At 40.8% G+C, this 21132-nt stretch overlaps 1 protein-coding gene across 1 annotated transcript in view; it reads left to right on the forward strand.

Annotated features, from left to right (window-relative positions):
- Nucleotides 1–21132, forward strand: part of ANKRD26 (ankyrin repeat domain containing 26) — a 173887-nt gene that overhangs the window by 31839 nt on the left and 120916 nt on the right. Inside the window, exons 7-12 of the mRNA XM_065405700.1 lie at nucleotides 2918–2968; nucleotides 5593–5626; nucleotides 5717–5789; nucleotides 13118–13178; nucleotides 13592–14565; nucleotides 15575–15701. Of these exons, the coding sequence (XP_065261772.1) occupies nucleotides 2918–2968; nucleotides 5593–5626; nucleotides 5717–5789; nucleotides 13118–13178; nucleotides 13592–14565; nucleotides 15575–15701 (1320 nt within the window). The remainder of the gene's footprint in view (nucleotides 1–2917; nucleotides 2969–5592; nucleotides 5627–5716; nucleotides 5790–13117; nucleotides 13179–13591; nucleotides 14566–15574; nucleotides 15702–21132) is intronic.

Genomic DNA, 21132 nt, shown 5'->3' on the forward strand with positions numbered 1-21132 from the left:
GTTGCATGGACGTCATTAGTCTTAAGTCAATGAGAGCTGTGAGGATACAATATACCAGAAAATCAACCATATGTATCTCAAGTTGGGCATTTAAGAACTGAAGGACCCCAAATTAGTGGACACTTAAAACAGCTTGGGCCTTAACTACTTTGTATATCATGGTCATTCTCATTTGTAAGGTAGGGAAAATGGTCATCAAAAAACAAATAGGACAAAATGGTTTAAAAAAAAATATTACATTTTCCCCCAACCAGCTCACATATTTTTAAACTGCTTTAAGGTCCATAAACTGCACTAGACTGGCAAACCAGTAAAAACGGTTGTAGGATCAGAAAACTTTCTTTTAATTTTCCTGGACAGATGATCTTAATTAAAAGAAATAAAATGGGATGAGATTTTAATATTTCTCTTTAAGAGCTATACTCTGTAAAATATGTGGAAAGTAGAGTGGCTGTAGTTTAATTAAAAGATTTTGGGGGGGCAGGGAAGAAAGCATATAAGGAATTAGAGAACAATTTGATGAGGTTCAAAGACCAAAAAATGCCCCTGCTTGCCACTTTATGTCACTATTTCCTTACATTCTTCTACCCTTATGCCCTTACTTCTTTTTGGAAAAAATGTTCAGAAAACTTGAAATTCTTTTTGCATTTTACTATGTCTGTTTTAATGTTTTAAATTTTTATCAAAACAATTCTTAAATGTACTGTTTTGGTTGATCATTGACAGATTCAGTAAAAACTCCCTCTGGGTAGAAAAACATTTGAGTAGAATACAAACCGTGTACAGGTCATGACAAATTCTGCTAATTTTTAGTATCATTTTGTAATGTAAATTAAGCTAATGTTTTACAAATTGTGATTGATTAGGCACTACTTTATCTCAGAACCTGTAAACATAATTTATTTTGTTTGTTTTGGGGATCCTTAATGTGTACCAAATTCACGGCTGTGAAAAATGCATCACAACCGTGAAATCTGGTCTTTATTATACAGATTTCATGGGGAAGACCAGCGTTTCTCAAATTGGGGGTCCCAACCCAAAAGAGGGTCGGGGGGGGGGCTGCAATGTTATTGTAGTGGGGATGCAGTATTGCCACTCTTCCTTCTGCGCTGCCTTCAGAGCTGGGAGACCGGAGAGCAGTGGCTGCTGGCCAGGCACCCAGCTCTGAAGGCAGCACGCTGCCAGCAGCAACACAGAAGTAAAGATTGGCAGTACCATACCGTGCCACCCTTTACTTCTGTGCTGCTGCCTTCAGAGTTGGGTCAGGACCCCTACAGTTACAACACTGTGAAATTTCAGATTTAAATATCAGAAAACATGAAATTTACGATTTTTAAAATCCTATGGCTGAAATTGACCAAATGGGCTGTGTATTTGGTAGGCCCCTATTAATGTGCCTTAATTTTTCCTTATTTAACTGTTTAGTCTCTTTTAAAAAGTCTTTAAAAAACTGTCAAATAGATTAGTCAAAGATAATTACCAAATTCTAAGTTCACTTCTCTGTCAAAGAAAAAATATAACTTTGAAAGGCCATCATGTTTATAGTGCTTGCCAAATAGCATGTCCATGTTCCCCTGCTATATCTGCAACTGCAGTTACAGTAATTGATAAAGTAACTAACCTTGGCCAGATTGCCCTTTCTGTGGGAAAACCCACTGCAGAGACATGGTGAAGAAAAGCCTGTGAGGGAACCTGGCGGTGTTTCCTCTGAATTTCATCTGCTCGCACCCCCCCACTCAAGAGAAGTTCAGTCCATGGTTTCCCCTCAGGTTTGCGTAGACCTTGGGAATGTAGCAGAGTCATAGTGTCTTTTATGTGGAAGTGCAGAGCCCCTGCATTGGCTCTGGGATAGCTGCTTCATTCTGATTTCTGCTTATGGCTACCTGTGGCGTTCTTTCCACAGCATGGAGCACTCTCAGAAAACTAAAATAGCTCCAGTATGAATTACTTTTTTCAGAGTATTTCCTGTGGAGTTGGAGGTCAGTGTGTGTCCTGCCCCTGTCCCGACACTGTTCACTCTTCTCACTTGTGGGTCTGGGGTAGGAGGAATTCTCTCACCACTTTGACATGGTCATGGACTGATATATGTAAAGAGGATCCCCTCCAGCCCCAGATTTGGGACAATAGGTAGGTCTTTTTATTATTTCAGGTTTACACAAATAAGAGACACTATTTTAAGGTGAGCTGCCTTAAAGCTACAACTTTATTAGCAAGTATTAGAAACATACTTAACCATGCCTATGGGGAAATGGTCTCAAACCGCTTCACAACCGGAGAATGTGTCCTGATCCGAAGTGTGATTGCATGGCATCCCCAGTGCAAAGGTCTCCTGCATTAACTCTGGACAATGGAGCTTACAGATTTAGCTTGCTGGCACAGAAAAAACATCAGCTTTGGAGCACAGTATTTGTGAAGGGAATTTAGGCCCTCCAGCAGGCAAACTTTATTGTACTGCACTGATGCTTTCCCTGCATTCCATGTATATGGTGAAAATAAACATACCTGCAATACATGGAGTGGGTGCTTATACAAACATTTTATATATATACCCACACATATGAAGAAATATGACAGACTAGAACCACATGAGTTCAGGGAGGCAGGAATTAGAGATTGCCAGTATTAAAGTACAAATCTGATAGAGAAATGTTTTTGTTTTCATATTGAATTGAGGGTATTTCAAATAATAGAGAATAAGTTGAAAATTAAACTTATTAGCAGGGTCTTAAGAGTCTATACAGATAGCATTTCTTGTTTGCTTTCAGCACTATCATAACTGCTCAGTAGATTAATAACAGTCAGTAGTTATGTATTTCTTTGTTTCATCTTCATATATGCATGTTTCTGCTTTACAACTTTATTTTCTGATTTCATTGTTTCATCTGTCCTTTCCATGCCTTTCCCTAAACGGAAATAGAAATGCAACAGTCTCCCAACCAGACATCAAGAACAAGAGATTCAGGGAAAGGTATTCCATACGATAAGACTTCCAATGTGAAAATACCAAATTCAAGTGTTTATACATATTTGATGGTTATTATTTTTGTGTGAATTCAAAAGTCCTTTAATGGCTTGATTTTACTTCTTAAATTGTTTTTTTGTGGTGGTGATGTTATAGCTTTTGTTGTTTTGCAAATCTTTTAGAACTAATTAGTCAGTCCTGGCATTTGTCATGGAAGAGTGCAGAATGTAATGTGTTAATGTGTGTTGTAGCGTGTCATTAAGTAATAGGGTGTTCCTATTTAAATCTATTAATTTGATATTGCTCCAAACTTGAGATGGGCCTGAGCCAAAACTGTGGATATGAGCAACCCTCAAATATAGTTTGAATTTAGATCAAACACTTTATGGCTGGTCCAAACCAAACCCAAAGGTGTCTGAAACACCCAAAACTTGCAGCATGAATTAGTCTCTTGTCTTCTAAAGGAAAATCATAATTCATTATTGCTGTAAAATGTGTAACAGTTATAGGTAACCATCAAGAATTTAGAACATTTTCAATTTAAAATAAATGGATTGCAACAATAATAATAGTCAAGACTCTCTTCTTCATAGCTGCCCCTTCTCCTTCAGAAAAGAGACAGATTGGTTAAAAATATATAATTTATGGGAATTCCTGTAAAATCGGGGAGGGGGGAGTTGTGTGTGTACTGTAATCTTTTGGGAAAAACAAAATCAAAAATTAAATTTTCTGTCATTTAAAAAAAATATTTTTGAAGTCAACTTTTGTAAATAAAACTTCTGATTTTTTTTTTAAAGGCATAATGTGACTAAAAGACTGATCAAAATTGCAGTGCAAAAAAGAGAAACATTTTGAAGAACAATCAACAAACTAAATTATCAAATTTATAATAAAAATATTTTAAAAATGGAAAAAATTTTCGGGGGAAAGGATTGTTTTTAAGAGAGTTACTCTTTTTGAGAATAGGACAAAATTCATTAAAAATATTTGTACTTACCTCCATTCTTGCTAATCAGAATTTTTTATCAGTGTTTCACCTATGCCCAGAGTTGAAGTTACAACCCTTCAGGCGTGTCTAGCAAAAATGACACAGTAGCTGTAAACAGTAAGGCAAAATATGAAAATTCTGCTCAGATTATGAAAAAATAGTCATCAATGTACCAACATTTAATTCTGGAGTTATGAAGAATATAATTACTGTTATATTAAAACAAGTTTATTTGTATTTTGTTTGGTTCTTTGTAGAACAGGGGACATGTATGCCTTGAGATTAACTTGGCCTATGCTTAAGTAACTAACACGTTGCTGTTAATTTTCAGTTTCCTGACTTTATTATGTTTATTTCAGTCTTTTATTTAAGACAGCTCTTTGCTATTTGATTTCCATGTTTAGAAGTTTAAAAAAAAATTCTTCATGGAAAGTCACAAATGGCATATTCATCACGTCTTTTAAAATAAGAATTACAAGAGTTAATGCACAATGATATCTCAAATATTAATTTTTCTGAAAATAGAACATTATTTATTTTCTGATCCTGGAAATTCCAGAGCTCCCTCAAATCTCACTAAAGTCAGTGGGAGTTGGGGAATCTCAACCATTTGCATTCTAATTACAATGTCTTGGATATCCCTGTGATAAAGGCCCAAATCCTGCACACATGTAACTATGTTCTTAACTTTATGAACAGTGTGTAGTTCCATTTATTTCTATTTGACTACTTGCAATGTATAAAGTTAAGCATGTCTTAAATTTTCTGAGAGTCATGACCTAGGTTTTTATTGCTGACTAATTTATGGGTCCAATCTTTGGGTGTGTTAGAGCTGCACTTTGAATAGCTGGGAATGGGGATGCATAAGTGGTTTTCCACCATCTTTTGGCCTCCCCAGTCCTGGGGGAAACAAGGATCTAGTTTGGCCACTGATATATGTTACTGCCATTCCACTAGCGAAGGGTGGTTCAGAGCAACATGCTCTACTCACATCCCTTCTGTCCCTGTAATGCTCCTTACTCAGAGGGGTCAAGAGTGGGTGATGTAGAGTGGGCCCAATCAGCTTTACACCACCTGGCAATTTCCCTATGCAAGGGTACTGCTTTCCATTCCCTATGCGTTACCAGAGTAATGCAGAGAAGACAGAGTGGTGCTGCGGACATAGTCCAACATATGTCAATTTATAGCCCATACTGTAAATACAAAAAAGACAAAAAAGTTTCTATGCATATGAATTGCCCACAATTCCTAATTTTATAATCTTAGCAGTTTTACTTCCCTTTCACCACATCATGCCCACCAAAAATGATTAACTATGTTCCAATTGCTTACTAACGTCATGAACTTAGTTTCATTTTTAAATTGTATGTAATATTTTGAACATAAGTACAAAAGAGCTTACCAAACTGAAGACCTTATTTGTTTCATCCTTTGAACATACAGATTTTTTCAACTGATAATAGAAAATATATTTACATTCATACTACCCTCGATTAAGATGTCTGTACTAAGTTTCAGCCTTGAATTACTTGTAGATTTGCTCATGCTACATATTTTACTTATCTTTGGCAATTTCTAAGTCTTTTGCTTTTAATGCTAAAATTATTAATTTCTTTTTTTATTTTAATCAATATTTGAACAGTTATAGATGACCTGTCCCAAGGAGATTCAGTAAGGTAAGATTTTTAAAAAAATAACATATTTTAGCAAATCCTAGAGAGCGAGAGAAAACGACTTATTATTGTTTTATGTTTTTGTTATTTAAGAAGTTCTGAAAAAGATGAAGGGGATGACAGCTGGCTTACATCAGAGGAGGAGGAACTAGATTTTACCCCCAAGGTAAAGTGCTCTTATGGAAAAATATTTCATACCTAGCTATAAGATGAAGCATATATACTTTATTTTTTAACATTTGGGAGATTTTAGCAAAGATTTTTTTTTTGCTATGATTGAGAGACTTCACTTCTAGTCAGCCATAGTGCAAGTTTTCCCAAAATACAATTGCAGCTGACCTGATCTTCACCTTTTCTGTTCCCACCTTGAGCCCCTTCTAAAAAGACTTTTAGTTTTGGCAGAGTGTATGAAGGTTTTATGCTTTGGATAAATATTCAGTAGATGATGAGATAAAGACCACCCATATATTGTACTTATTTCTGCTCATTTCAACAATAAATTAATGAATTAATGGTACAGCAACTATCGGCAGTTGCCCCAGGATGGAGGACAGCAGTAAAGGTAAACTTGCAGTTAACTCATTGGACAGGGGACCTGGTGACATGGGTGGGGGATGGCTTCAGAAGACTAACATGGGGAGAAGTGTGTATAGGTATTCAAAATGCTCAGTTAATAATGTTAATGGATATTATAAGAGATGCTTGGTCAGAACAATGGCCTTCAGTATTAAATCGGGAGGCTAGCCCATATTTATCCACAATTGCAAAAACATACCCATCTACCTAAAAAATAACATCCCCCACCTGTGGGGAGAGTTCTTGTGTAATTGTTACTATGATACCATGGGAAGGAAATGCAAATAAGGTGGTCCCCTTAAACCCTATGGGAGTAACTAGGGAAGGGGGAGTGCGTTGGGAGCCACTAGGAAATAGGTGGTGGGGGTGGAATGGGGTAAATTGGACTGTCATCACAGTAAGCAGTTGGATATCCAGAGGAGGAATATGGATGTGCCCCTCTCCTATGACTATGGAGGAGCAGGATCAATGGCCTATTGCAAAGGGGGGGCATTTAGGGGTAATGTATATGGGGTACGGTGTATTCTGTTGAAAATGTATGCAATCCTGCAATATAACACTAGGAGGCAAAATCCTTCCAGTATATGACCAAATCATGAACTTCTATACACTGCCACCTGAACTATGGTGCACCAATGAATCAGTGGACTTAATTGTTGTAAACAATCAAACCAGCACCTACTACCCCATGCTGTACCAAGTAGTTAAATTGGTTTAAACAATACCAAATTTCACTGTGTATTTTCAATGGACACACAATATGAACAAAAGTACACAAAGATTACAAGAGCAACTTGCTGCAAGCGTCAATAGTTGGACACACTTACAATACACACTACAGTATGGCGCTGACAAAATTTTAACCCTATCAAAGGAGGAGAAGCACTGGTTTTGGTGGTGGCCAGGAAGTTGAACCATACTGCAGTGGTCAGGACTCTCAGTGTTGCTGTGGATTATCATAGCAGCAGGTGTATTGTTAACTGTATTTGTGTTACGTTGCATATGGAAACGATCAAGGGGGGCACAACCCCCTAGCAAACAGCCACTAATTATAACCTATAAGTAATGTAGTAAGCCCTCCCCCTCAGTGTACTAGACAACCGGGACCCAACCTTCTCGGGCCCACTATAATGGGAAGTCTGGAACACTAATTGGAATAAGTGTGGTATGCCCGTACGAGAGAAGGTACAGGGCACAGTACTACACAAGGGGCAGTGGGACAGATGGCGCATCAACACCTTCTACCTTGATGCCTGGCCCTATCAGGAAGTGTGTCGCCATATATCTTATGCTTTTCCAGGGATACCTGGGCAGGAGGATCCCAAAAGAAAAAAAAGGGGTGGATATTTGAGCCTGTCTGTAAAGGCCTATACTTTAAGAATTTAGGTATGTGTTTATCATTTAGCTAGTTATAGAGGTATAAAAGAAAGAATCTGTGTAAGGGCCTTCTCTCACTGGGACAATCTGAGGCCCTGTTCTTAGGCCAATGCCTTTGGCTAAGCAGCAGAGGCAGCCATAAGCTGGGAAGCGTGCGGTCACATCCTCACATTCTAAACTAGTCATATTAAAATAAGGCAATCTGGGGCTGTTAGGAAGGTGATCCGATCTATCACCTCCAGAGAAAGAGAAGAGCCTAGAAGATGTAAAAAAAAATGTAGTTTAATAGTTTTCTGTCTGGTAAAAACTCACTTATCAATAGACACAGCTGGGAAACCCTTATGTCTGTATAAATGTAGTTGTAAAATCCTCACTTCTGTATTGTTTTGTCTTTATAGTTCCCACTTTGCTATGTTTATTTGCATGGTCTCTGTCTGGTTCTGTAATTGTTTCTGTCTGCTGTATAATTAATTTTGCTGGGTGTAAAGTAATTAAGGTGGTGGGATATAATTGGTTAGCTAATCATGTTACAATATGTTAGAATTGTTAAGGTAAATTTTAGTAGACTGATTGGTTAAGGTATAGCTAAGAATATTACTATATAAATTAGGGGCAAACAGGAAGTAAGTTGGGATTTGAAAATAAGGAAAAAGGAACTTAAATTTAAGCTTGCTGGAAGTTCACCCCAATAAACATTGAATTGTTTGCACCTTCGGACTTCGGGTATTGTTGCTCTCTGTTCATGCGAGAAGGACCAGGGAAGTGGGAGAGTGAAGGAATAAGCTCTCTAACAGAGTGTATGAAGGTTTTATGATTTGGATAAATATTCAGTAGATGATGTGATAAAGACCACCTTATATATTGTACTTATTTCTGCTCATTTGAACCATGGTTTCAAGAGAATAAAGGTAGTTCTTTAAACCATATAATTACCTCTACTCCCTTCCAGAATTAAGAATTTGATCTTGAACCATAGTACTTTTATGACAAGGTAACAGTGCATTAAAATGAAATTATTTATTTGCCTGTTCTTTCCATCAGATATTTCTTGTACCCAGTTCCACTTAAATGCTTCACCATTTCCTCAGCAACAAATTGGGCTCAAGTGGGCTCAGTGGATTAGTCACTGAAGTGGTTATACCTTCTACTTTGTTATTATATTGCTCATGATAACCTCGGAGCACTTAAATGCCCTCTTTCCTGATGCTCCGATCATGTTCTTCCACCCCACTCCTAAAATACTTTTACTGGCTTTCTGATGATTTATCAACTTCAAACTCCATTACTTCAACTTTAAGCATTTACACAGCTCACCTTGCTTGCTTCTCAGCTCTCATTTCCTCTGTAGTCCCACTTTTCACCCTACTCTCTGTGCACACTCCTGCTGCTTCCATATTGTCTTTGTTTCTCCCTCTGTGACTCCCACTATTTTTCTTATTGTCCCCCAATAGCCTCTTTTCTACATAGCTAGCTATTTTCAAATCCCATTCAAACTTCCAGTCCCTTCTCGAGTCTAATTTCTTCTGGTTAGCCTCTAATTTATAATTTTCAGATTGGTTTTGTCTATTACAGGGGTGGGAAAACTACGGCCCGCGGGCCGAGATGTTTTAATCCAGCCCTCGAGGTCCGGCCATGGAGCGGAGTCTGAGGTTTGCCTTGCTCTGGCACTCCAGCCAGGGAGCGGGGTCGGGGGCTGGCTCTGCGTGGCTCCGGAAAGCAGCAGCAATGCAGCATGTCCCCCCTCCGGTTCCTACGCGTAGAGTCAGCCATGGGGCTCAGCGCGCTGCCACCGCCCCAAGCGTCGCTCCCACAGCCAATGGGAGCTGCAGGGGAGGCGCCTGCAGACGGGGCAGCGTGCAGACCCACTTGGCCACGCCTCCACGTAGGAGCCGGAGGAGGGACATGCCACTGCTTCCGGGAGCTGCTTGAGGTAAGTGCCGTCCGGAGCCTGCACCCCTGACCTCCTCCCCTTCCCCAGCCCTGATCCCCCTCCCGCCTTCCAAACCCCTCGGTCCCAGCCTGGAGCACCCTCCTTCACCCCTTATCTCCAGTCCCACCCCAGAGCCCTTAATGCCCCCCCCGTACCCCAGCCCCCTACCCCAGCCCAGAGCCCCCTCCTGCACCCTGAACTCTTCATTTCTGGCCCCATCCCAGAGTCCTCACCCCCTCCTGCACCCCAACCCCAATTTCATGAGCATTCATGGCCCGCCATACAATTTCCATACCCAGATGTTTGCCCACTCCTGGTCTATTACCACACTTATACTTGGTGATTTTGTTTTTAAAAGGGAGAAAATATGAAACTGAAACAACTAGTCAGTTGTCTTTGAAGAATGTCACTCATTCATAAGCAGTATTCTTTTCCCCCTTGTTTCCTAGCTCTCTTCCTTTTCCTCACCTCAGTGGTCTGCTGTCACTTTTTCATGTGGTATCTGTCCAGTTGAGCTCTTCAAAGTAGAAACTTTGTCTTATGTCTGTAAAATATTATGCATATCTAATTTTTCCTTATGACATCTCAAACTGCAGAAAATAGTAGTCAACTTTGGTAGTGTGTTTTTGTTATATGGAAGCATTGACAGAAGACATAGAATCATGATGCTGTGACGTCAAGATGAAAACATATAGCTTTCGCTAGGAACTTTATATGACCGTGGCATTGTCCTTAACCTTAGTCTCATCTACTTTCCCCTATATTTTCTTTTCCCACCTCTGTAAATCTGCCCATTGCCTTCCCTGCAATATTCTCCATGTGTGCCACTGCCTCAGTTTCACCTCCTCTGGAATGCTTATCTCTGCCTTCACCTTGATTATTGTAACTCTCATATCTCTGGTTTCTCAGCTCTTCAGACTATAACATGTTTATAATACTGCTCTCCACTATTTAGGTGTGTAAAAAACAGTTTAGTCACCTAATTTTATCCTCACATAACTCCATCGACTCCCCTTCAATTTCACTGCTAGTTCACATTTGCTCTTTTAAGTTTTTAAAACACTCCATAAACACAATCTTAACCTCATCTCCCTCCTCATTCCTTCCAGACCGGTACTGAACTCTTTTTTTTTTTTTCTCTTCCTACATCCTCATTACAGTTGATACAAGAGTCTTTTTCTCTGCAGTTCTCACTATGTGGAACAAGTTTCCCATATCCTTCAGCCTCAATCACGATCCATTTCATTTCATACCCCTGTATGCTATAAAAAAGAAATTATAAATGCAGAGAAACTTTACTTAGTTTTAACTGAAAATATACTCTTCTGTTTTTTGATGAGCACGGGGATATTTGCCTAGGCTGAAATCATTCAGTCTAGGCAAAAATTCTAATTATAGTAGTCCAGAAATCTTTATTAATCTTATATGGATCATATAATCGATTTTCATGAGGCAAGAAAGCACTTCCAGAAATATCCAAACTTAGCAAAAATTGTGATCTTAGAGAATTTAATTTTACAGTACGTGTTAAACAAAAAGGAAATACGTTGTAAAAGGAAATAGTTCTTCCGTTGACTGAGTCACATGTACACTGAGGTTTGGGTTGACTTACCAGTGATGTTCAGGAGTGTGAATGTTACAAAGTAGCTAGGTCGATCTACATTTTAAGTGAAGACCAGGCCTCATATTCCACTAAAGAAGGACTAGGAAAACTACACCAGGGATTTTGAAATATATTTAATATTCATTTTTATAACTCTTCCATGTTATAGAAAATAGTTTATATTTGAACAAAACCTATTATCTCTCTCTTCCAATCTGGGATCCTTTTGTGAAGTCAACATGCTGAATTTTTTGAGTCATACTCTTTTTTCTGTCCAGTATCTAAAAGATCATGAAGTTTGACTTATGTATTCATTTATAGAGGTAGGCAGGTGGAGAAGATGGACTATTTTTCAAACACAGAGTCTTCAGAAAGAGCAAAGGGGATAAAGGGAATGACTAACCAGTTTAAATCCATGAGATCTAAATGTTCTCCCCTTCTATGAACACTGTGGTCTGAAAGGCCCAGATTTTTAAAGGTATTTAGGGGTTGCGGCACTCAGCGTTGCATTACCTAAGTCTCATTTTCAAAAGTGATATAGACACTTAGAAGCCTAAATCCTGTTGACTGTAAATTGGGTTTTGGCATCTAAGTGCCTGAGTTTCTTCTGAAAATGAGACTGTGATGGGGCATCCACCCCACACTAGCCTATAAAGGGATTAATTGAGCCCTAGGGGGGGCTGCACAGGAGGTAGCCAATTCGAGAGGGGCTGCAAGGAGCGGCCAATCAGGGCCAGGCAGGTCCATATAAAAAGGACTGCAGGGAAGAGCAGTTTCAGTTGCTCCCTGGCTCTTGAGGAGGGGAGGGCTGGCTGCCTTGCAAGCTGAAGACAGCTAGCACCCTGGACAGAGCAGTGCTTTAGGCAGGGACCAGGAAAGCTTAAGATAGCTCCTGGTAGGCTGCAGGGATCTGCAGACTGAAGCCCTGAGGCAAGGGCAAAGGGGGTGCTGTGGGATCCATGTGGACAAAACATCTTGAAGCAACAGGCATTGAAATGTAAGTAACTGTTCAGTATCTTGATTTCTCTTTTTAAATAGAAATGCTTATAGTATTAACATACCATTGCCAAAATACACAATAGGTTGTTAAGGAGCACTAGGTCTTTTTTTAAACACCACCACCTGCTGAATAATTTGATTGAACATGGTAGACACTAGAATTATTTATTAGGCCTTTTTCATTCTCATTAAGCATGGAACATGAATAATGGAAGCACTACCTGCTGAAGGTCCATTCTTTCAACCGTGGTTTTCATTAGATCTTCTGAAACCTCCTTAGAAGTTGTACATGAAAATTTAGGAGTATGTTTAAAAGCATTGCATAGGGAATTACACCAGTGAGGAGACACATTGTTAAATCTTCATGAACTTCTTTGAAAACTTACCCTAAAATACAGTCGTTAGATTATATCTGTCTGGATCACTAATCTCTTCTTACCCAAATTGCTGCAAACTCCTGTGTACGTATTTTTTTTGGTATCAATTTGATGACTGTTTCCTCTTCCACTCAGAGGATGAATTGCTGAATTTCTACTTTATTTCATGTGCATTGTGTGTTAAAATAGAAGCAATAACATCTTCCCATCATGATGTAGGGATTTTGGTGACATCAGACAGTGGACTGGGCCATTTTAAGTGACTAATCTGTTGACTGATCCTAGGGAATCTTTCAAGTATTTAAGACTCTTAGACATAAAATTGAAACAAAGCGGCCCAAATGCCAGTATTGCTAATGCCGACTGGATTAAAGAAAAGATTTTGTAGAATATAATACACTTTGAAATATTTTATTTAACCGTGTATGGGCTAAATCTTTTGGGCAAAACTCTCATTGACTGACTTCCATAAGAGTGCTGGCTGAGTCAGGACTGCAGGATGGAAGCCTCAACTGGCATTGTCAGTAAGAAAATGTTAATGAATTTAGTCTTCAATATTTGATAAAAACAGAGGGGTGTTACTTACTATTCATGTAAAAACTCAATGTGCTTAAAGTTAACTTTATTTACAGAAACCACAGAAGCCAAGTTTGACTCTACTAATGAACTCTTCCCATCAATTCAAGAAAAACAGTAAGCAATTGGGGGCGGGGAGGAAGGGGAATCTCCTGTACTACATTATATGTTGATAGGAAATTGTAGATTTATTGTGCATTTTACTTCCTCTTTTAAGTATATTTAATCTTTGTTTTTTTACTATAGTAGGTGAGAAAAGTAGCATTATGAGAACAGAACATATAGCCATTTCACAGCAAAATAAATCAGATTGTGAAGCTGAAGATGTCATTGAATCCCCTCCTAAGCCTTTTCCCCAAGTCCAGTCCTACCCTCGACCTGTCCATCCCTCACCTGGCTCCTTTTCAAAACCTTCCCAGATGACTCCTCCTCTCCTGGGGTTTAAACAGGTAAATTTTTGTTTGTGCAATTAATTTGTTGGTTCCTATGTTATGTTTTTCTTTTTCAAATTCATCTATGATTTTATGAAGATGGCGAGGATATTAGAATTGGAAGTCCTCAGTCATCAAGGCAAAACCTCAAACAAGTAACCAGAAATCACACAAATTTGGATAAAAAAGAATGTAAAGAACTGACAAATGAAGATATTTCAGAAGCAAGTGAACAGGAGAAAGAAGAATTAGAGGAAGAAGAAGAGGATGAAGATGATGAAGAATTTAGTCAGGAAGAAAAGGAGGATGAAGATACAGAAGATGAAGAAGGAAGTCAAGATGATTACACAGAGGATGAGGAAGAGGAATATGTTGGAAAATTGGAGCATGAGCATGATCAAGAGTTAGAAATTTTCAACAATGCTGTTAAATCTGAAAGGGAAGTTAAACGTGGAAGCAAAAATATACACGATGGTGGTAGTCATGAAACATGTGAAGAGAAAGATCAGGAAATGCAGGAATCTGTTGATATTCCTGTGTCTTTTATAGCGGGACATTATGAAGGTTTAAAGGAAAATATAACTGCCATATCATCTAAGATGGTAAATAATGAAGTACCTTATGATTTATCAAAAAAAGAAGATGGTAGTGAATATGAAGAAATTCATGAATTTCAGAATACAAATGAATTGTTACATACAGATGGAAATGAGAGAATCAGATGTAAGACCCGCTGTTCTTTTGAAGACTCTGAAATGACAGCCTGGAAAAAAGATGCATCTCCATCTGTCTTAAATAGTTGTTATATTAAGGAGGAAAACTCAAACCTAGTAGATGATATCTTTGAAAGTGATGATGATCCTTGGTCAGAGGCAGAAAATTCAAGGCATGAGAACAGAAGACAGGACTCAGAGAATCTTAGATTTCTAGGTGATCAAAATGCTGGGAAGGAGCAATGCAAGAATTCCGAGGGATTGGCTAATACAATCTGTGAAACACTGGAACCAGAAAGTGAGAATTTGCCTGTAAATAGCGGTGAAGAAAATCTAAAAGCGTTTCAACCAAGCATCAAAGTAAGTAAAAAGGGACAAACCCAATAACAAGGATTTTTACACAGGTAAAGCAGAAGATGAGACACAAAGTACTTGTATTGTAGCTGAATGGTTTGAATATAGTTAAATGAAAAACCTTAATAGAAGATTGCTAACAAGAATCATGTAACTCAAATTTAATCTGATCTTCAGCATTGAATAAAGAAATGACTGACTATAAATTTGTTTCTAATAAAGCAGAGTTTTCATGCATTAGTTAGGATAGTAGTGAGCAGCATTTTTTTAAAATTCTGAATGTGGTTATGATGCTATAGAAGGATGAATTTTAGACTCATTGTTCTGAAGTCAGTATAATTTGTGGCCTAAAGAATGATGCATAAAATAAATTGGGTATTGTTTGCAAGAGTAACTGGGCTCTGACAAAATCCAAATGTGTTATGAAAAATAAATTGAACTAAAACAGCATAAACTGATTTTATTTATTTATTTATTTATTTTATTTTATTTTTTTACAAAAAATGAGTAAAAGAAGGTGGTTGGAATATAAAATCACTTTTAGAATCAGATGGTCAGTTGCGTTCTTCTGGGACAATACAGATAAAGCCCATGATTAAGTGTGTGAGATCTGGGAATAAAAGCATTCTTGGTTGAGGTGATCAACTAAGGAATGAAATTCCAGAGGAGATTAGGTGAATCTGACCATCTTTAGAAAATACTGCAAGAACTTTTCACCATAGCAAAAATGATACTCACAACATTGATACCTTCATCCAAACAAATGTGCCCCCATCCAAAAAACAAAACAAAACCCACCTAAAACAAATGGATCATCCACCCAACTAAACAAACCCCATACCCAAGCAGAGTTTTTTGCCTCAAAAAGTGACTTTGCTATTACTGTTGATTTGATGTAGGCACTCAGACACTACAATGATGAGTGGGAGTATAACATTTTAAAATAGAAAGTAATTTGTTTTTGTTTAGTATTTTTATTTGGGAAGATATTTTTCATTCAATCTCTTTCTACTAGGAAGAATCATCAGAGGAGGAAGATGACATAGAGCAACCACAAATTTCAAATGTTGTAGATAAAAGTTTGATTCGTAATGGCAACCATGAAGCACAAAATCCCTCAGAAGATACTGCTATTAGGAAAGGTAAATTAGTAAATAGTAATCCAAATGTTTTTCTTAGATTAGTTTACCGTGTGAGAGTACTAAGAAAAGATCATAATCTGCTGCCTCTGGTATTGTGAGCCATGAGATGTTTTTCACTTGCTCTGGTACACTTTCAGGGAATGACTCAGCTGATAAATCACCTGGTTCTTTTGTTTCTGAGGGACTCCAAAGAGTACAAGACACACATTAGATAGTCCCTGTCTTGAAGCACTTGCAATCTAAAAAAGGCATTGTCAAGGCTGTATCCCCACTTTGAACTTTAGGGTACAAATGTAGGGGCCTGCATGAAAACTGCTAAGCTTATCTACCAGCTTAGCTCTGGTCCGCTGCCACCATCTTAAGAATTCCCTCCCTGGGAAGCCTTGAGAAACCTTTCACCAATTCCCTGGTGAATACAGATCCAAACTGCTTGGATCTTAAACAAGGAGAAATTGACCCTTCCCCCCTCCTTCTTTTCACCAACTCCTGGTGAATACAGATCCAAACCCCCTTTGGATCTTAAAACAAGGAGAAATCAATCAGGTTCTTAAAAAGAAGGCTTTTAATTAAAGCAAAAGGTAAAAATCATCTCTGCAAAATCAGTATGGAAAATAACTTTACAGGGTAATCAAACTTAAAGAGCTCAGAGGAATCCCCTCTGTCTTAGGTTCAAAGTATAGCAAACAAGATAAGCACTCTGGTAAAAGGTACATTTACAAGTTGAGAAAACAAAGTAAATCTAAGACGCCTTGCCTGGCTTTTACTTACAATTTTGAAATAAGAGAGACTTGTTTAGAAAGATGGGGAGAACCTGGATTGATGTCTGGTCCCTCTCAGTCCCAAGAGCGAACAACCCCTTAAACAAAGGACACACACAAAAGCCTTTCCCCCCCCAAGATTTGAAAGTATCTTGTCCCCTCATTGGTCCTCTGGGTCAGGTGTCAGCCAGGTTACCCGAGCTTCTTAACCCTTTACAGGTAAAAGGATTTTGGAGTCTCTGACCAGGAGGGATTTTAGTACTGTACACAGAGAGCTGTTACCCTTCCTTTTATAGTTATGACACGCCCCCCAAATCACAGATAGTGTTGGACGTTTGGTTCCACACTGGCTGTGATTTCTTTCCTGGAGCTCTAGGAGAAAACGGAGTTAATAAGACACACGTACCTTTAGACATACTACTGATTATATAAAAACTAACAATATGTTTCATTCCAAAAACAATTGTTAACCAGTTAACTCTGGGAAACTTTCCCGGGAGAGTGCATCAGCCACTTTGTTAGAAGCTCCCGAAATGTGTTGTATTTCAAAATCAAAATCTTGGAGAGCTAAACTCCACCGAAGAAGTTTTTTGTTATTTCCCTTGGCGGTATGAAGCCACTGTAGCGCAGCATGGTCTGTTTGTAGTTGGAAACGTCGTCCCCAAACATATGGGCGTAGCTTTTCCAGCGCGTACACAATGGCGTAGCATTCCTTTTCGCTGATTGACCAGTGGCTTTCCCTCTCAGACAGTTTCTTGCTGAGAAACACGACAGGATGGAATTCTTGATCCGGTCCTTCCTGCATTAAAACTGCTCCCACGCCTCGCTCGGAAGCATCTGTGGTTACTAGGAACAGTTTGTCAAAGTCTGGGGCCCTTAGCACAGGGTCAGACATGAGTGTTGCCTTAAGCTGGTTAAAGGCCTTTTGACACTTCTCAGTCCACTGAACTGCATTTGGCTGTTTCTTTCTGGTTAGGTCTGTCAGCGGGGCGGCGATTTGGCTGTAGTGTGGTACAAATCGCCTATAATATCCGGCCAAGCCTAAGAAGGATTGGACCTGTTTCTTTGACTTTGGAACCGGCCACTTTTGGATAGCATCCACTTTGGCCTGTAGGGGATTTATAGTTCCTTGACCCACCTGGTGCCCCAGGTACGTCACTCTGTTTTGGCCTATTTGACACTTTTTAGCCTTAACAGTTAGTCCTGCCTGCCGGATGCGCTCGAAGACTTTTTTCAGGTGCTCCAGGTGTTCTGTCCATGAATCAGAAAAAATGGCCACATCATCGAGGTAGGCAACTGCAGATTCTCCCAATCCTGCTAGGAGACCATCTACAAGTCTTTGGAAGGTGGCGGGTGCATTTCGCAACCCGAAAGGGAGTACATTGAATTCATACACCCCTGCCTGGGTGACGAAGGCTGACCTTTCCTTAGCGGGTTCATCTAGTGGTACTTGCCAGTACCCTTTGGTTAAGTCTAAAGTAGAGATGAATTGGGCATGTCCCAATTTTTCCAATAGCTCATCTGTGCGTGGCATTGGATAGTTGTCAGGACGAGTTACAGCATTTAGCTTACGGTAGTCCACGCAAAAGCGTATTTCCCCATCTGGTTTGGGAACTAGAACCACTGGAGATGCCCATGCACTGCTAGAGGGGCGGATTATACCCATCTGTAGCATGTCCTGGATCTCCCTTTGTATAGCCGCTTGGGCATGAGGTGACTCCCGGTAGGGTGGGGTTCTAATTGGGTGAGCATTACCTGTGTCAATGGAGTGGTATGCCCGTTCGGTCCGTCCTGGAGTGGCTGAGAAAATCGGTGCAAAGCTTGTGCACAGCTCCTTTATCTGCTGTCGCTGCAGACGTCCCAGGGTCGTGGAGAGGTTCACCTCTTCCACGCCACCATTCCTTTTTCCTTCATAGTAGACACCTGCAGGCCACTCCGCGTCATCAGTTTCCTGGGCTGTAAACTGGCAAACGTTTAATTCTCTAGAATAAAAGGGCTTAAGAGAATTAACATGGTATACCTTAGGCTTTATGTTGGAGGTGGGGGAAGCTATGAGATAGTTAACAGCTCCTAGGCGCTCCTGGACCGTGAATGGTCCTTCCCACGACGCTTCCATTTTATGGGCCTGGAGCGCCTTTAAGACCATGACTTGGTCTCCTACTTTGAAGGACCGTTCTCTGGAATGTTTATCATACCAGGCCTTTTGCTCTTCCTGAGCATCCTTTAGGTTTTCTTTAGCAAGGGCTAAAGAGTGTCGGAGGGTGTTTTGTAGGTTGCTTACAAAGTCTAGAATGTTAGTTCCTGGAGAAGGCGTAAACCCCTCCCATTGCTGCTTCACCAACTGTAATGGCCCCTTAACCTCGCGGCCATACACAAGTTCAAATGGTGAAAACCCTAAACTGGGATGTGGTACAGCCCTGTAGGCAAAAAGCAACTGCTGCAACACTAGGTCCCAATCATTGGAGTGTTCATTTACGAATTTACGTATCATGGCCCCCAAAGTTCCATTAAACCTCTCCACCAGACCATTGGTTTGATGGTGATGAGGGGTGGCAACCAAGTGATTCACCCCATGAGCTTTCCACAGGTTTTTCATGTTCCCTGCCAGGAAATTAGTCCCCGAATCTGTAAGTATATCGGAGGGCCACCCTACCCTGGCAAAAATGTCTGCTAATGCCTGGCACACACTTTTAGCCTTGGTGTTGCTTAAGGGTACAGCTTCCGGCCATCGGGTAGCAAAATCCATGAAAGTCAGTACGTACTGCTTTCCTCTGGGTGTCTTCTTTGGGAAAGGACCCAGAATATCCACAGCTACTCGCTGAAATGGGACCTCAATTATGGGTAGTGGCTGGAGAGGGGCTTTAACCTGGTCTTGGGGCTTTCCCACTCGTTGGCACACCTCACAAGACCGGACATAATTAGCAACGTCCTTGCCCATTCCCTCCCAGTGGAAGGACTTCCCCAACCGGTCTTTGGTTCTGTTCACCCCAGAATGGCCACTGGGATGATCATGGGCTAAGCTCAAGAGTTTTACCCGATACTTAGTGGGAACTACCAGCTGTCTTTGAGGATGCCAGTCTTCCTGGTGTCCACCAGAAAGAGTCTCCTTGTATAAAAGTCCTTTTTCTACAACAAACCGGGATCGGTTAGAAGAGCTGAGAGGCGGTGGGGTGCTCCGTGCCGCTGCCCAAGCTTTTTGAAGGCTGTCATCTGCTTCCTGCTCGGCCTGGAACTGTTCCCTTGATGCTGGAGACATCAGTTCCTCCTTGGACTGTGGACTGGGGCTTGGTCCCTCTGGAAGCGATGTAGGGGCTGGGGGTTTTTCCATTGACTGTGAACCGCTGCCCGCTGGTGCACTATGTGGTATTTCAGGCTCTGGCTGAGCCTCTTGGGTAGGGTTATCTGCTGCTTCCGCCAGTTTAGGCTCGCTGGTGCCCTCTGGCATTGGAGTTGTAGACGGGGTTGCAAGCGCTGGACTCAGTGCTGGTAATGGTTCTGGTGCTGGTTGCGTTGCCAGTTCCGGTTCTGGGACTGGCTTTGGCTGGGTCTCTGGGATTGGATCCACTACGGCTGTTGCAGTCGTTGGCAGGGGATCCGGTTCCACCACCTGTTTTTGGGTCTCCGGTAACACAGACGGGGCCCTGGTGAACGGCTCAGGAACAGGGATGGGGGTGAAAGCTTGCTTAGCCTGGCTGCGGGTGACTATTCCCACCCTCTTGGCTAGCTTCACATGGTTGGCCAAGTCTTCCCCCAGCAGCATGGGAATGGGATAATTGTCATAGACTGCAAAAGTCCACATTCCTGACCAGCCCTTGTACTGGACATGCAACTGGGCTGTAGGCAAGGTTACAGACTGTGACACGAAGGGTTGAATTGTCACTGTAGCCTCAGGGTTGATGAGTTTGGGGTCCACTAGGGATTGGTGGATAGTTGACACTTGTGCCCCAGTGTCCCTCCAAGCGATAACCTTCTTTCCGCCCACTCTCAAGGTTTCCCTTCGCTCCGAGGGTATGAGAGAGGCATCTGGGTCTGGGGTTCTTTGGTGTGATTGGGGTGTAATGAACTGTAATCGGTTGGGGTTCTTGGGGCAGTGAGCCTTTATGTGCCCCAGTTCATTACATTTAAAACATCGCCCTGCTAAGGTATCACCGGGGCGATGTTGGTTGCTGGAGACTGGTGTGGTGGGGTGAGAAGGCGTCTGGGGTTTCCCTTGGGATGTGGGTGGGGTCTTGGGTTGTCCCCGGTGATAAGGTTTTGTTTCGGCTTGCCCCTTCTGATATTCGCTCCAACTGCTACTAGCTTTTTTCTTTTCTGTCACCTCCACCCATTTGGCTCCAATCTCCCCCGCCTCGGTTACAGTTTTGGGCTTCCCATCTAGGATGTACCTTTCTATTTCCTCAGGAACACCCTCTAAAAACTGCTCCATTTTTACTAGGGAAAGCAGATCTTCCAAAGATTTAACATTTGCTCCTGATACCCAGGCATCACAATTTTTGTCAATGTGATAGGCATGCCGGGTAAATGACACATCTGGTTTCCACCTTAGGGCTCTGAACCGCCGACGGGCATGCTCGGGTGTTAGCCCCATTCTGAGTCTGGCCTTGTTTTTAAAAAGTTCATAACTGTTCATGTGTTCCTTAGGCATTTCAGCCGCCACTTCTGCTAAGGGTCCA

This window comes from Emys orbicularis, chromosome 1 (assembly GCF_028017835.1).
Source record: "Emys orbicularis isolate rEmyOrb1 chromosome 1, rEmyOrb1.hap1, whole genome shotgun sequence".
Classification (NCBI taxonomy): Eukaryota; Metazoa; Chordata; order Testudines; family Emydidae; genus Emys; species Emys orbicularis.